Raw genomic sequence first — 17,871 nt, forward strand, 5'->3', positions numbered from 1 at the left:
TTACACATTATATTATCTATATTTTCCACACGCGAGAGATCTAACTTAAATTCTTTCCCAATAGTTATTAACTTAGCGAAACTATCCTAGAAAAAAATTTCACACTCAGGGTATGCACTTATTTTTAAGAACTTGTCCAGGTTGATATTATCATTTTCGCCTTAAAGTAAAGTAATTTCAGCATCTTTTAAGCTCTATAGTACTATCTTTTTATCTGCAGCAATAGTTATTATTTAAATGTAGTGGGTATTCTAATGCTATAGTACTAGAAAATATCTACTATTTGTATATAACTTCGTTAATTTTATCTTTTATTCAGGAGCTAATTAAATTATCTAGTAAACTAGGCAAATCATTTTCTATCCTTCTATAATGGCTGCTTCCTTCACTATAACTTCTCTCTCCGTTTTCTGTTAGCCCTTAACAAAATCATCAGAATCCTTCTTCATTTTGAGAATCTAAAACGACTGCTCTTTGTCCAATCCAATTTAAACCACGTTACTGAGCTCAAACGCTTATATCTTCTCCTTCAAAACTTCTACAATGTGGTGCCCACACTCTACTGGCAAAACCTGACAATTATAAATGCTTTGCAAGTCTAACTTTTTATATCCGTGAAAAGTTAAAATGAAGTCAAATATTCTATAACTATCAGTCTCTAAACTTTAACTGAAGCACATTTTCTTATCAAAAGGAATGACTACTATTAAGGTTTTCATACTCTTGTTTTATTGCTTCAAAACTTCGAATGCCTCCTTTGCTGACTGTATGGAATCTTACAATATTTAGTTATAAACCGTAGCCTTTCCAGACGTTTCTTGGTGAGTATTATAATTCTAAAAGGCATAATCAAAAGTTGGATTCATGAAAATAAATTAGTGTCCTCCAGAAATATCTTATAGCAACTTAAAAACATTCTTGCTTTTCTCGGAATCAATACTTCCACCATGCAAGTATTAGACGTAGATATGTCCAGTGTCCACGTACCTCATAATCAGGGAAATGTTCGTAATTAGGGTTGCCGTCTGCAATGTGAGCTTCGCCACGAACAGGATGACCTGCATAAATTCAAGTAATACGCTTCTTTAGAAGAACTTAGACAGTTACTACAGAGTATCTTAAGCCGCTGCTTCATCTATCTATGAGGTTGAATATTTCGCTATAAATGCAAGCATGAGCTAATAGTTCAAAACGGAGACCACCTCGTAGTTCAGAGTCGACGATGCAATGCAGCTGATATTATAATTTTGATTATCTTGTAGTAATTCAAAATGAGCATCTCCTTTTGTGAGCTTAAATTTAGCGTCATTCTCAGCACCTTTGTGTATGATAATATTGTTATAGGTTTAGGTGAGGCTATCAAATTGATACATAGTATGTTCTGCTCTTTCATCTTCACTTTTTATATAAACACTGACTACATGCCTGCTGGTTGCATTGAAATTTAATATTTTTTAGTTATACTGAAACCATATAGACGGGCATACCGATGAGCACATGAACTGCATCTCAACCGACTTCTCCGTCATCATCGAGTACAGTAGCGATACCAAAATTGGGGTGTCTTTAGCAAATGTCTTGACTGTACCTGGTATAGCACCTACTGACTTGACATAACCAGTAGCATCCACTACCATCCGACGCTGCTCGTACTGCAAGCTAGACAGCAATGACGCGTGAGGCTGAACATATCCTAATATTTAAGTATTAATGTAGCCCATATTAGCTCTACTTGACATGGCATTGTAGCAAAACTAATTTACTGTAAGAAAATTAATTACGGTAAGATCTGTTCCCACCATAATTACAGTAGACTGCTTTACATTTGGTACAAACAACAATTTCGTGGTGTCAAAAGTTTTTTATAAGCTTTCTAATAATGGTTTATGTTTTTCATGAAACATTGAAATAAAATTTTCAACCTATTATTCTTTGCGTTGATCTTCTTCCAAATCTGGCGACTTACTAACAGCAAAATACTCTTAGATAAGTTCAATAACTGAATATTTCCAAAATTTTTAAGTAACAAATTATAAGCTAATCTCCAAATCTTCATGGATATCCTTAGGTCGTAATATTGTTTCATTTATATCTACAAATCTCATTGCTACAATTGAAAAAGTCTTCCAAAACGCTGTTTCGATCCCTCTGGGGTTGAACAACGATAGGATCAATTTGTAGAAATTCGTTTCAAAATCTTCATAGTATTGTCCTCGATTCCTGTAAGACACCATTCCTGAAAAGAATATTTCTCTAAATTATGTTCTGTTCCTAATGTTTAATATCTGCGGTGAGTGAACGACTAACTCGTCGAGAAGGTCGTAGTCATCAATCTCGAGGCGAAGGTACTCCATCGCTATAAGAATGTACTCTGATTTTCCTAGTAAACTATTAAGAGATTTAAAATATTCCACTATAATTCCTTAGTTGGCGTGTATAGTATTGAATCTCTAATCTGCATTTTTTGATTAAACACTGGTTATAATGTTTTCAAGAGTTTGATACAAGTCTATACCTTTATTTTAGAATCGATCTGCCACATTAATATTGTCTGGTTCAGTTTTTGCTGATTCCAGAAGCTCTTTACTCAGAAGCGGCAAAATAACATTAATAACCAAATGATGTTGTTTATATTTGATAGCTGCGAATGTATTTATCACCTTAAACTCATCACTATCCAACATGGTTTATATCTTTATATACTATTTTTTGCCTAACTAAATCAGTTTCTCCTCATAACGCATGAAGATCATCTGGCACAACTTAACGCATTTAGGGAACTTACTCTTCTGAGATTATAAGCATTCATCAACTAGAATAATAGGTGTTAAATGCAACGCTGGTTTCTTTGATCTTTCCAATATTTAGTCATCTGAAATACCAGAGGTATCCTTATGATTGTTGTAAATAAAAAAAATCTGATTTTAAAACAATTCAAATTTTGTAAATATGTGATTGTTATATTACAGCTTCTTCACAGCATCCAACAGATTAAAAGATTTATTTCCTTTAACATTCTTAATTTTCGTAATATTTTCTATGAAAATTACCATTTTATAAAATAGCTCTGAAACTTTGCCTATACTATCCAATTAGAATTAATGAAAGGCACATACACTTTGAAGTATAATCTTATTTAACTCTTTATCTTTCTTCAAATCTTCAACTTCCTTTGACTCTTTATCTTTCTTCAAATCTTCAACTTCCTTTAATTCTTTAACGTTACTTATTTGTTTAATTTCGCTTAATTTATATACATCTATATATTATTAACCTAGGTTGCTATGAAAATTTTCTGTGTAGTACTCATAAAGAGGCTACTCCTTATCAGATTTCATATTAAACAATATTGGAACATTCCCCATCAGGAGGTGGAAAAAATACTGCGTGTAGAGAGCTACGCTCTTGCCAGACTTGGAGCTTTAGCTTATGACAGCATTCGTAAGAGTGTCGTTAAGATCATTTTTAACCAACGAGAATAATGCAAAATATTCTGCCTTGAAGAGGTAGGACACGTGGCAGAGCTGCTGGAACATGAACAGGCAAATACCTGTATTAAGAAAGTGGAAGGGGAGCTGGAACAGGTTGATAAGGTCAAACTTATCCAAGTATGGTTTTTCTTTTTCTGTGAATGACTCTCCCTTGTAAATCTTATTCGATACCTCAAATATCTTTTTAAGTAAATCCAAGTCTTCACCATACACATCTCTTGTTATAGTGTTCTTCTTTAACTTTTTAAACTAAGTATCATACAACCTGAATGCAGAGTAGCCAAAAATCAACGGCAGAATTAGATGGTACTCTCCTACCTTCTGGTACTTAATTGCTGCTAGCTGCAACAGTACCTGATTTTCATGAAAGTTTAAATCTTCTATAACTTCAGGCTAGAGAAGTTATTCCGTGTCGAAACTATTGTAAAGCGAAAAATACTACAAATCATAACCTTCGATGCTCTATGCAAATTTAGCAAAATAATAGTCGCAGGTGCATTTTATCGAAAGAACCCTAAGCCCCATCTGTGCTGCAACTAGGCCTATATTGTCCCAAAATTTTGGATCTCGCGATTTAATTATCTTTTTTAATTATGATATTTAAAACCGCATATTCTGAGCTATTTTTCCCAGCTTCTTGTAGAGCAGGACGACCTAGACCGCGCACAGCTACTCTTTCGTTGTAAGAGTTGCACGTAGAATATATTACTATTGACCATCAAGCTAGATTGATTGACTAATTTCATTATCTCTTATGGTAAATTTAATCTATAAAATAGTGTTACTAACTATTACTTTTTAATCATCATCAACTGAAAATGGAATAGCTTCAAACTCGATAGATAAATCTGCAGTCATTTAAGAAGGAAATAGGAAAGATGTAAAGTAAAATATATCAATATTATACATTAATATAATATTATACTATGAATAAAAAACTCTACTTGCATTTATAATACATAATTTAATACATATTATAATTAATGAATGTTAAGCGTTTTACGAACTAAAAAGTATAAAATGAACTCGTGTAACTTTTCCATCTGCCTTTAAGCACTAGTATGGAATTAATAATATACAATACTACTTAACTATTACGCATTATTAGTAAATATAGGAGTTTCCTAAAAATACATTAGCTCATACTCTATGCATGATACCACGCATCCCTATCCTTACTAGATGCAATAAGTAGCATCTTCTGTTGACCTAGCTTCTCTTTGGTAAAACTCATCCTGCGAGGCATCGTTACCATTTAAAATTCATCTATCCCTAGGCTTCGGTGTTAAGCAGCATACCGAGTGAGACTGCAGAATACCATTTTTGATAGATTATGCAGCATCCGGGTATTAAAGATAGAATATACAAACAGTATTCGGCATAGCCTGTGCTTGCATTACTAGTAAGAATAGCCTTCTTAGGCTACTGTGCACCTGGGCTCATAAGTGAATATATATTAGTAAGTATAGTAGTATATTATATAAATACAATAGTATATACTAAATATCCTTACAAGCACCACTCCCAATGCATACATACTACTAAACTCCAATTAAGATATTACTATATATACTATAGTATTGTATTGTCATCGAGCACTACGCCAGTACCACTCACGCCTACCGTGGTGCTGTCTATGGAACTACTTGGGGTACCAGTACTGGTGGTGCCCACTTCAGTAGCAGATAGTTATTAAAGATAGAATACAATCAGTCTTCGGCATAGCCTGTGCTTGCATTACTAGTAAGAATAGCCTTCTTAGGCTACTGTGTACCTAGGTTAATAAGTGAATATATATTAGTAAGGGTAGTAGTATATTATATAAGTACAATAGTAATATACTAAATATCCTTATAGGCACCACTCCCAATGCATATATACTATTAAACTCCATTTAAGATATTACTATATATACTATAGTATTGTATTGTCATCGAGCACTACGCCAGTACCACTCACGCCTACCGTGGTGCTGTCTATGGAAATACTACGTGTAGCAGTACTAGTGATACCCACTTCAGTAGCAGATAGGTATTAAAGATAGAATATACAAACAGTCTTCGGCATAGCCTGTGCTTGCATTACTAGTAAGAATAGCCTTCTTAGGCTACTGTGTACCTAGGTTAATAAGTGAATATATATTAGTAAGGGTAGTAGTATATTATATAAGTACAATAGTAATATACTAAATATCCTTATAGGCACCACTCCCAATGCATATATACTATTAAACTCCATTTAAGATATTACTATATATACTATAGTATTGTATTGTCGTCAAGCACTACGCCAGTACCACTCACGCCTACCGTGGTGCTGTCTATGGAAATACTACGTGTAGCAGTACTAGTGGTACCAACTTCAGTAGCAGGCAGGTACTACACATAGAATATACTAACAGCATTCGGCATAGCCTGTGCTTGCATTACTAGTAAGAATAGCCTTCTTAGGCTACTGTGTACCTAGGTTAATAAGTGAATATATATTAGTAAGCATAGTAGTATATTATATAAGTACAATAGTATATACTAAATATCCTTATAAGCACCACTCCCAATGCATATATACTACTAAACTCCATTTAAGATATTACTATATATACTATAGTATTGTATTGTCGTCAAGCACTATCCCAGTACCACTCACGCCTGCCGTGGTGCTGTCTATGGAAATACTTGGGGTACCAGTACTGGTGGTACCCACTTCAGTAGCAGCCAGCTATGCCAAATATGAAGGTTAAGCCATTATACACTATGCCAACAGCATCGACTCAGGCTCGTAGCACCAAAATGTGGAAGGCCTAAGCTAGCATAAGGTCAGTCCTGTTCTTAATAAATTACGGTATTGCTACCTCGCTGGGTCCTGAACACCAGCTAGCGCTATCTCGTCACCCTGATAGCCACACTCTCGCTGACCTCGCTTTGGCAAAACTCATCCTGCGAGGCATCGTTACCATTTAAAACTCATCCATCCCTATGCTTCTGTCTTAAGCAGCATACCGAGTGAGACTGCAGAATTTCATGTTTGATAGATTATGCATCATCCTGGTATTAAAGATATAATACAATCAGTCTTCGGCACAACCTGTGCTTGTACTCTGCTAGTGAGAATAGCCTTATTAGGCTACTGTGTACCTGGGCTCATAAGTGAATATATATTAGTAAGCATAGTAGTATATTATATAAATACAATAGTAATATACTAAATATCCTTATAGGCACCACTCCCAATGCATATATACTACTAAACTCCATTTAAGATATTACTATATATACTATAGTATTGTATTGTCGTCAAGCACTATCCCAGTACCACTCACGCCTACCGTGGTGCTGTCTATGGAACTACTTGGGGTACCAGTACTGGTGGTACCCACTTCACTAGCAGCCACCTATGCCAAATATGAAGAGTAAACCATTATTCACTATGCCAACAGCCGCAACTCAGCCTCGTAGCACCAAAATGTGGAAGTCCTAAGCTAGCATAAGTTCAACCCTGCTCCCGATAAATTACGTTATTGCTGCTACCTCGCTGGGTCCTGACCACCAGCTAGCGCTATCCTCGTCACCGGCTAAAGCAAACATTAGAAAGCCAGCTGATACCTGTATCTCCAAACTTCCCAGCTAATTTATTCTTGCAGGCGTTCTAAGTGCCTACTGGCAGAACCATACTCCCCATCTAGTATATCTGCTTCGCTAAGTTCTACCCATATATTAAATATATGTGATATTGATATGTGGAAGGTAATATAGAATTACTGCTAGTATTACTACTATAAGAACTTACTACCACCATTGTACCGAAAGTGTTATTTAATAGCAGAATACACTAAGTCCAATATTGTGCTTCCATGCCCAAGAATGTAGGACCCAATATCAAAACTTATTGGCAACCGAGGCATCGTCTTGTACTTAACGAAATAAGAGTTTGCAATACATTTGATGCCTAAAACGTCCCAGTAATGCTGTAGCGAAATAGAACGATTAGCTCTATACGCAAGTTTTCATGTCAATCGAACCCATCAGAAGCTAAACTATATTATGCTCGCTCTGGGTATGATATCCATATACAATTTTAATCTCTTGTTTTTGACTTTCTGATTAACTTTCCCTTCTCCGTCGCTGTATTAGATTGCTTTTGCGAACACAGTATCTTTTTTTTTGATATTATTATAACTAGATATATTCATACTAAATAATATTATAAATAGTTCAGGCTAGCAATATACTCCCTAACCTCGTTATATGCAAATTCGTCTAATAGAATATATTCCGATATGTTTCTATTGGGGTATAGTATAATGCGGCAGATGGGGATCCTTACCGTGCCATTAAAGGTAGCTCTTCATTCGTGCTTTAATCTTACCCTAGCTCTTGCTAGCTAGCAACTAGCTGCTTGAGGACGCTAGCTAACTAACTTACCGAACTTAGTATTTCACTAGTGCATGCTAGCCTAGTATATCTATTATCATATATATCCTCTGGGCATAACCAATATAGGCTCAGTGCTAAAGTGTAAATAGTATATATTTTGCATTCTCTAAATTATATTATATATTTATGCATTATATTCTATACACCTATCTCATATTCGAGTCAACCGTAGTTTATCTGTGCATGCCCCACTGTTAGCATGAACCGGAGGCAGCAGCTCAGGCGTCCTGATATGCATCAAAATAACAGTGCTCGCCTGAAGATCGCTGGGAGAGCAGCATATTAGTTTAGGTGGGGTGGGGTTCGCTCTTAATTCTGCTCAATGTGAAAGGTATCCAGTCCAATGTAGCAGTTCCATGCCAACTATCAGGTGCACCTGCTGCCTGATTGGTGTGAGTCAGTGCTGGTATGCGGATGATGGGAGCACTTATTGCATTAGGATACCAGGTGGTCTTTAACGGTTTACCGATTCTATGATATGTGGTTGAGCACCAGCCTGAGTGCCGATGAACTGCAGGCTGGTGCGGAATGGAGAGTGCGGGTGCGTGTTATAATTCTATTTCAAATGCTATTCTGATTAGTCAGTTTAAATTAGATGTATATTATATTGTAGCTAGTAGGTTGCAGTATGAGTTTCTATCTCCTGTATATGTATATTAATATGGCATATGATTATCATGATCATGATATATCAGTAAAGGTAAATATAAGTATTATATAGATGTAGATAGCCGCGCTTCGTAAATGCATTCACAAGTACTTTGGGGTCCCCAAACGATGAGCCATTTTACAATTCGTGATACAAACCTAAAATACCTAGCCTTTGAAAACCCAAAAACATATTCTTATAAGTTTACTGATGGTGACTATCTACTCCAAAACATTACAGCTTTATAATTTTGATACACCGATTGTGGAAGGCTTCGCTTTCCTGACCCCTGTCGGGTCATTTCTATTAAACTAAAATACACGCTTCTTGCAGATTAAAAAAAACTCACTCAAATTATAATATAAAATATCATCTAGAATACTTATAAAAATATAGAAGCACAGAATGTGTGACGGTGTGAAAAAAGTGAAAGTAGAAAATAAAAAGCAGCACCCACTCGACAGCTCCAGATTTACACATATACATTTTACTTTCTTTACTAACTATTTTCAAACTTTCTTTCTAATAATCATTTTAAGAAGCATTAGGTACTTCAAGTTTATTTAGATTCACTTCATTCTAACAGATATCAATTATTTCAATACCGTAACAGCGGGTCAGTACTGATAATACAGAAAATAACTTCAGTTATGGTCGGTAAAGCCATCTAGTTCGCGCGATGGTCCATTATTAAGAAGGAGTGACTTATTTTTAATGAAAATCATCAACTTTAATAATATATTATTACCAATCAACAACAAATTAAGCTAATCAATTCGACTAGATAAGTGAAAATTATATTAAAATTATTATAAGGTTTATAACGAAAAAATATTTTGCTTATATTAAAATCATTCTCATTCTATGTAACGAATTTTCATGTTGAATAGTTTCAACGTTGAATAGATGTAAATTGGTACATTCAAAATTGATTTGTTAAATCAAATTTGCAAAAAAACCAACATTGTAATAATTTATTATGTAAATTTAAATTTTCTTTGAACATATTTAGACAAAAACAGAATTTTTTCATCTCAATTAGTTCACTCTAATTGAAAAATAGAATAGATATATTATAATTACTCAAAAAAAATTAAGGACTTTTTTCTACAGATTAAAATTCAAACTTGCTCTTAAAATATACTATTTGCACATGAATTAACCTTATATTCATGATATTATATCATTTGTTGTTTATTTATTATTCTTTTAATTGCTAACACTTCCCTGAAAGTTCTTTTCTGTGTGTCTTATTTTTACAAACATTTTTAAAAATAATTATACAAATATATTCTTATAATAATTTAAATAAATTTTAAAAAATGCACATTTAGACATTTATTTTTATTTTTTCTTTAAAGTATTATCAACTCCCAATACATGTTTAGGTGTTGAATATATTTACAATGATATATTTTTGTTTGGGATAATTCCACAGCAATTTATTTTTTGACCAAAAATAATTCTCGCACTTATACCCAGAATAGATACAAATATTTTTTATTCATATTAGATTACCAATAGTATGCTCGTTCTTTATAAGACTTTTTTTCATTGCGTAGTTCTTCAATAATTGATATTCCTAGAATAGACTGTATAGTATTATGCTCATTCGAGAGTTATTATGTACTCTAGACCACTAGCTAAATTATTATCATGTTTGTTAACTGTAAACTATTTGAAGCGTAAGTTTTATAGATATAGAGTAGTATCCCGAGGTATGAACTAAATTTTCTCGTTGAGTAAGTTTACTGAGTAGTTACTATTTTTTAAATCATGGAAATTAGCTCAGAAATTTTTATGACATTACAATATATCCAAATAAGTATCTACTATTATATCTGTTAACGTAAAGGGAGATAAAAATAAAATGAAATGCATATACTTATATAGTACATATATTTAGTTATGAAATTACTAAATTATTATTATATATTATAATATATATAAATGGTATAAAAATAATTGTAATGAGCATCAAGTTTTAATTTGTAAACTTAATAAAACCTAATATAAATTACTACCCTATTTAATAACTGATAAGTTAAATTTAATTAATATATCTCTTGCTTTGTTTGAGACTTAAACTGTTGAATGCGATTTTATTATCACAAACTAAAATATACTAATTATTCATATTTATTTTTCCACTCCTTAAATGGAGTTAAAGTTTAATATTTATTCAGAATCACCTACCAGTAATTCTACTATTCTTTAAATAGGTACTGCAATATTTAGTTTCCATGAAATTTAATTCAGTTATAGTATAAGAACTGAATAGTAGGTATATTGTAATTATTAAGATTTTAAACGTTAATACTAATAAAATATTATCTTATTTATTGAAATATAAGAAGCATATTAATTAAAATTATTGTAAATATTTCTTTGGCAGCATAGATAAAAATAGTTCTTTGATGACAAAATTTATATTATAATAAAATAACAGCAATTTAGTATAAATTCACAAATGCCATTATATTAGTAATAAATATCGACTTTATCCGTATAAATGGGATTTTAAGTGTTATTATTATAATCTTTGGGAGAAATAAATACTTTTAATGAGTATTATAATAATTTTAAAAATTATAAATTATAAAATAGTAGCAACAATACCTTTAACTATGATATTATTATATATTCACACTATATTGAATTTGATACACAACAACTGTCACCTATTAGTTCACTACAGGGAGAAATAAATTTTGACTTTAATTAAATATTTGCGTCATCATAAACGTAAACTATTAAAGAATTCACTTATACAATTCTTCTTTAGCGTTTAGCATTGAATTTTAAATCACATTCTACATTTTGTGGTCTGTTGCCATAAGTATTAGCATGGAATGCTTATTAGTTTATTTTTAGTTATATACAATTAGGTACTATTAATGGTTGTGTTTAATAAGATATTTTGCTAAGTCAATATATTTATTAACACTACGAATAAAACAATAGTTCAAAGTCGTTTCTTAATATTTTTGTTTACCAATTCATCTTCTTGATTTGTTTAATGATAAGAACTATTTCATTTTTTAATAGATGTGTGATGTATCATATTTATTCAAAGCAGAATTTTTTGTAATATATTCTTATTTTAAGACATTTGATAATTCAGTGCTAAGTTAAAGTTCTAGAAGTGGAAAAACTGTTACTTTGCATGCTACTTTTTATTTTGACTAATTATTGGGATTGAAAATCCCAATCTATTTTAATCTTGGATATAAAACTGTTGCAACTCCTGAGTAAATATTATATGATAAGACATCAGGTGATATTAAATAAGAGATTTCCGAGCTATTTTAAAATTTTTATAGAAATTATAATGATTATAATAATATTACTCTTGAATTAACTAAAAGTCAAAACTTAGATTTTTAACAATATGATATTACCATGTAGTCAGTGATAATCAAAATTGATAAATCATTTAAATATTATTAAAGTGATGAATATTAAAAAAAATAGATAAATTTAAAAATACACTAAATATCACCGAATTTACTAAGACTATAAATATTACAAATTAAAAAAATCTAGATTTATTTACTGTTGGCCCTTAACTAGAAATTTTATAAGCCAATAACAAGAACATCTCTATTTTGTTAATGGGTGATGAATGCTTATAATTATAATATAATAGATACGTATAATCAAAGTCAATCGCTCTATAGCTTACCAATTTTTATTATTCTAAGTTTGAACGAATAAGTAAGAAACTTGTCATTTAAGAAATGACAGTTAGGGCTTTAAAATATAGGATAAGTAAATTGATATTAACGTTGATGGCGATAGGGATGATGTAATATATCCTGATAATGATGAGTAATATTAAATAGAAATTAACAATGAAGTGTTCTAGTCGCAAGATAATACAAATAAGATTGAAGAAAATACCATAAGTGATTAATATATTAGTATAGATGAAGAAAACAATGATTAAAACTCTCATTAACAAGAAAATCAAAAACAAATATAACTTAATTTTATTATGACATTCAGTAATTTGTCGTAGTAAAAATATAATGTAAATGTTTTCTCAAAAATAACCGATTTAATAGATGAAATTTGCATACTTTCACCTAATTTTAAAAATATTAGAAATAAAGGTATATTTTAGATGTATTTTTATTAAAAGTTGAATAAAATGAATGAAGAGAATTGTATTTTATAATTTAAATAAAATTTGTATAATTTTATTATGATGTTATTCAATCCAAGGTGCATTGAAACAATATTTTGGAGAAATTTATCAATAAATATTAAAAAAGAAACTTTAGTTTACGAAACACAAATTACGGAAGAGTCTACAAAGTCTTAAGTGTCTGAAGAGTCTGAATATAAAACTTAATTGAAAAAATATTTTTAGTCAGCAGAAGATTAACATATATCAAAATATTATATCCAGGTTGAAAATTTTAAAAAACAAAATATTGTGTTAAAAATTCAATATACTAAGTTCTAAAGCCTAATGGCTGGTACAGATATGTTGTTAATAAATTTCATCAGATAATAACAAGGAATTAATTCAAGTTATGATAGTATGGATTTGAATCAGTATGTTTTATCTGATGTTATAGGTGGTTCACAAGTTCATCCAAGTACTATAAATCAAAATTATTATTTTTAATGTTAAATAAATATTTAACCATAAAAATAAATGTATGCTTAAATCGAAATTAAATCCAGTCTGTGTGATCCGGTAAACTTATATTTATCAATGATACCAGAACTTGCTGGTGAAATTTAATTCTAATGTTCTTTAATTTGTCCACAGCTTTAACTTTTATATAAATTTAATGAATAAATTTAGATAAAATACTTCAATAATACTAAATAATATAAATATTATAATAACTCCCAATAAATAATATTATTATAAAATCAAAGTTATTAAGCTTTAGTTAGATCATTTATTATTTAAAAAGTTAAAAATATGTAGTTAGAGTTATTAAATGGCTAATTATGCTAAAATAATATTTAATATAAAAACTCTCAAGATTTACTGGAGATTATTAAATAGAATATAATAGAGTCTGTAACATTAGATCATTTTTATAAAAAACTTAAAATTGCAGCTTCAAGTAACATGAATAAAACATCTGTATACATTTATTATTATTTGATTACATAATAACTATATAAAAATGATTTCTTGCAAAATAAAAATTCAATAATGTAAATTTACTTTAAATAATCATAATTATCAGGGGCCTTTATGTTTTTGATATAACTCACACAATAATATGGTAATAATAATGATACATTATAATTATTTAAAAAAATTTTAGAAAACATCAATTTAAAACCTTATAATTTTTCTATATTCAAAACTGATACTATTTCTCGCTAAAAATTTTGGTAGCAAAATAATAAAAAATTATATTAAATTTGTTCCAGAGTTAAATTCATGTTATTATTACAAATATTTGATTATGAATTAAATCATTCAAATAATAGTAAACAATAATTTATCATGCAGTCACTTATTTCCGCTGTAAATTGCTACAGAACTGTCTAGAAATATTTTGAAAACTTAAAAACTGAAGATAAAAGATTTATAATAATGGTGAAAATTGATATTCCTTATTTTACTAAACTACATTTAGTAGATAGCAGTATACCTGATTTTATTATCTTTTTCTTTGGATTTGAAGATCAGTTTTAAGTTATGTAAGAAATAGGATCTCCTATAGAATATACTTATAATAATTAGTAAAATATTGCTTTTGTAACAGCATTTGAATCTGGAAATCATACGCTGCCTGAGTTATTTACAAAGTTATCAGGTTCATTTTTAAAGTGTGTAATATAAACATCTTCAAAGAAACCTATGAAATAAATCAATAAGCTTTTATAGGTATAAACAGATTCCTTAAAAAAATTGCCTGATTTTTTGAAGATAAGATAAAGGATTATATAGTAGGAAATAATATTAAACTTCCCGTTTATTTTTATTATACAGAAAATATATATAATAAAGAAATTTCTTTCGAAGTAGTAGAAAAGTAATTTGACATTGAGTAATTAAAAAATTAGACTTAACTAACGCGATGTTCAGTTAAATAAAACGATTAAGAATCAACAGAATACACATATGTTAACACCATATTTACTTCAATTACAATAAATATACAATCTGATACATTCTAAGATTAATTAATCAATCAAGATTTTCGCGATTAATTTAATTAGAAGTCTATCTTACCGTAATAAAAATCTATCTATTATGACTATAAAAAAATTAATACATATTTAGATAATTTTAATGCTTTAGATTTTAATAATTAACAAATCAAAAATAACTTTAGTTTAATTTTTTATGTTTAGCATGATACAGTATGTAAATAATTTGATTTCATAATACAAAATGCTTAAAATATAGAATTAATTGATGTATTAAGTTTTTATTAGTTACGTAGTGGAATAGAATCTTAAAAAATTATGATTTTATTAGATAGTTATGTAATTCTTAATATCTCTAATTTTAATAGCAAAACATAACTATATTTAGCTAGAGTTAATTAAATCAATGTTGATGAAATTATATAAGTTTATCTCTAAAATAAGTAGATTAGCATTGGTTATGAATTAGATGTGACTGAATTAAGAGAGTAGTAAGAAGAATTACATAATTAAATCCAAAAAATTATGTCTTAATAAGTAAATGAGAAAAATAAAATAGAAATTAATCTACATTATTTAGATTAAAGTTTCTTAGCAGAATTTGAACCAGATTATGCATATATTTTATAATAATTAAATCTAGATAATCTAGTTATTTTAAGCATTGATGATAATGAAATGATTTGTTAGCAAATTTCTGGATCTATAGCTAGTAAATAAGAGGATTTAATAAAGAAATAGATTTAATAAGTTAACTAAGGAGAAAAAATTAAAAAATATCTTGAAAATTTTAATTATGTTGACTACAATGCTCTAAAATTGAACAACGCAGATTTACAATTATTCAGAGAGCACAAAACCATTACATAGCAAATTTAAAGTCTAATTTAATAAACTAAGATAGGTTCAAATAATGTTTCAGTATATTAGTACGATTTTTATAATACAGATCAACTAGATTTTAGAAAATGCTCTCTTAATGTGGATTCTATTATAAGTTTTCTAGGTAATTATGTTGTATTGCAATAAGACTTTATCAAAAACATAAATGCTATATAATTTTATGTAATTTTATCAAAACCACCTACAGATAACCAGCATCAAATCTCCATAGTTGAAGAACCCCCAAAATCTCCATTAGAAACTATCAAATATTGGCTCGCTAACTACCCTGAACCCCGAACTCCTGAAATTCAAAATTACCTCAAAAATATCAGCTCTGAAAATTTCATCCAAGTAGTCGCAGACACTGCAAATTAGTAGTTGTTTGACAATTATTCCACTGTGTAGGCGCAAATTCAGTTCCTGATTGATGAGGCGAAAGATAAAGCTATAGGCAGAACCATCGATATAATGTTGTCTCATGAAAATGGCTTTTAAAACTGTGTATGCTCAGTGGATGCAATATTTAAGTTGCTAGGAGACAATGTAATAATTGATTTTGAAATAGCTAAGAACAAGAAGCTTATCATTTATTGTCCTAAGTGATACATCACTAATTTTATTCATACAAAATTATTACTTGTTACAAAAATAGCCCCAAATATATAACATTTTTATTTAGATATGTATTGTAATATTTTGATGAAATTAATTATTTCAAATTCGACGTTGGTTGGAAGATGTTTATTAAAAATATATAGAATAATACTACTGTACATTTTCATGACACTTTGAATATCATTTTACTATATTATTAATGCTGCTTAATTGAATAATTAAAATTGAAATCAATAATGCTGCTTAATGTTTTTAGTCTTTATAGATAAAAACCTACATCTAAATTTATAATTGGAAATATCGTTGAATAGCTTATAACAATGTAAATATGTAATTATTTGAAAACTATTACACTGTAAAACAACAAATTAATTTCATGAATAAAATATCTAAAGATGACCCTAAAAATATGCTGAAGAGTTAGAGCAGTATTTTAAGAGGATAAATTATAAATCGCAGCACGTTAATTATAAATTAAAACTACTCTTTTTAGATATTCTATAAATTATCTCATGGGCAGCATAATATTATAATTGAAATATTTGTAGTTGTCAAAGTATGATTAGGACGCTGTCTTTAAAATATTGATAATCTAATGAATTAAAGTTAAAGAGTGATAAAATTTCAGTATATAATTGTCTAAGATTTTTTTTTACTTTAAATAATTATTTAACTGAATCATCATTTTAATTATTAGATAGAGTGTATGGAAATACTTCAGTTGATATTGGTTGATTTTAATAGAATTTGGCGAGGTGATAACTAATTTGAATCGGGAAAGAAGAATAAGTTGTAATACATATTCATTTTTAAATATAAACTAACAACTATATATATTATATAACCTTGAATAAAGATCCAAAATAGATCATTAATAAATTATCATTCAGTAGTTAGTCACCATTCCAAAAAGAGTAAAACTATATTTATGAATTAATGATAATGTGTCAATATTTCATTTTATGTATGCGAAAAAAAATGTAATCGTGATATCTTTTTGGAACCCTATAAATCCTGTTTTGGTTTTTTTTTGAATGGTAACTTACTACTATATAATCTAATGTATTACTGATAACTACTCAATTAAATTATTCTTTGTTTTTCTATATTGCCTATCTGGATATTTATGCGGGTAATGGTTTTTTGTTATAACTATATGTAAATGACTGGTGATGTCTTTGGATTGGCTTACTAATGAAGTAAACTTCATCATAAATCTTAATTGATACCTAAATATCTTCTTAATCTAATTCAGTATATTTTTAGTCACCCATATGAGCTGAGTAATAATCTAAAGATTATTGACTTTACTATCATAAAACTTGAATGATGAGGAACCAAATATTAAAGGCAGAATTAGAGATTATTTTCTTTCGTTCTTATACTTAATAACTACGATCTATAATCGTACTATGTTTTCATGAAAATTATTATTATTTATACTAATGAATTTTTATCGTGTCTAACCTATTTTAAATGTGAAATACTGCAAATAATGATTATCAACTCTCTGAAAAAAATCATAAATGAATATAGCATGTCAATTACGTTTACATGATGGTCATTCTTATTTATACTGATAAATAGGGATATTATCATTAACATAATAACTACAAGTCCTTTATTCATTAAAATTATAAGAATTAAGATTTATAGTCTTACAATT

At 29.2% G+C, this 17,871-nt stretch overlaps 2 protein-coding genes across 2 annotated transcripts in view; one reads left to right on the forward strand and one right to left on the reverse strand. All coding sequences in view use genetic code 6, as the record gives it.

The window, feature by feature from the left end:
- The window catches only part of SS50377_24564 (uncharacterized protein), a gene marked incomplete at both ends in the record, with an annotated part of 5,307 nt that extends 907 nt beyond the window's left edge, over positions 1-4,400 (reverse strand). Inside the window, one exon of the mRNA XM_067908405.1 lies at positions 1-4,400. This exon is cut by the window's left edge and continues 907 nt beyond it. Within this exon, the coding sequence (XP_067763226.1) occupies positions 1-4,400 (4,400 nt within the window).
- Positions 4,401-15,023: 10,623 nt separating this feature from the next.
- On the forward strand, positions 15,024-16,193 carry SS50377_24565 (uncharacterized protein; the record flags this gene model as incomplete). Its single annotated transcript, XM_067908406.1, has 1 exon — positions 15,024-16,193. One exon carries the CDS (start codon positions 15,024-15,026, stop codon positions 16,191-16,193), a length of 1,170 nt encoding a protein of 389 aa, XP_067763227.1.
- Positions 16,194-17,871: the final 1,678 nt, after the last annotated feature.

This window comes from Spironucleus salmonicida, chromosome 5, assembly GCF_000497125.1.
Source record: "Spironucleus salmonicida strain ATCC 50377 chromosome 5, whole genome shotgun sequence".
Taxonomy (NCBI): domain Eukaryota; phylum Fornicata; order Diplomonadida; family Hexamitidae; genus Spironucleus; species Spironucleus salmonicida.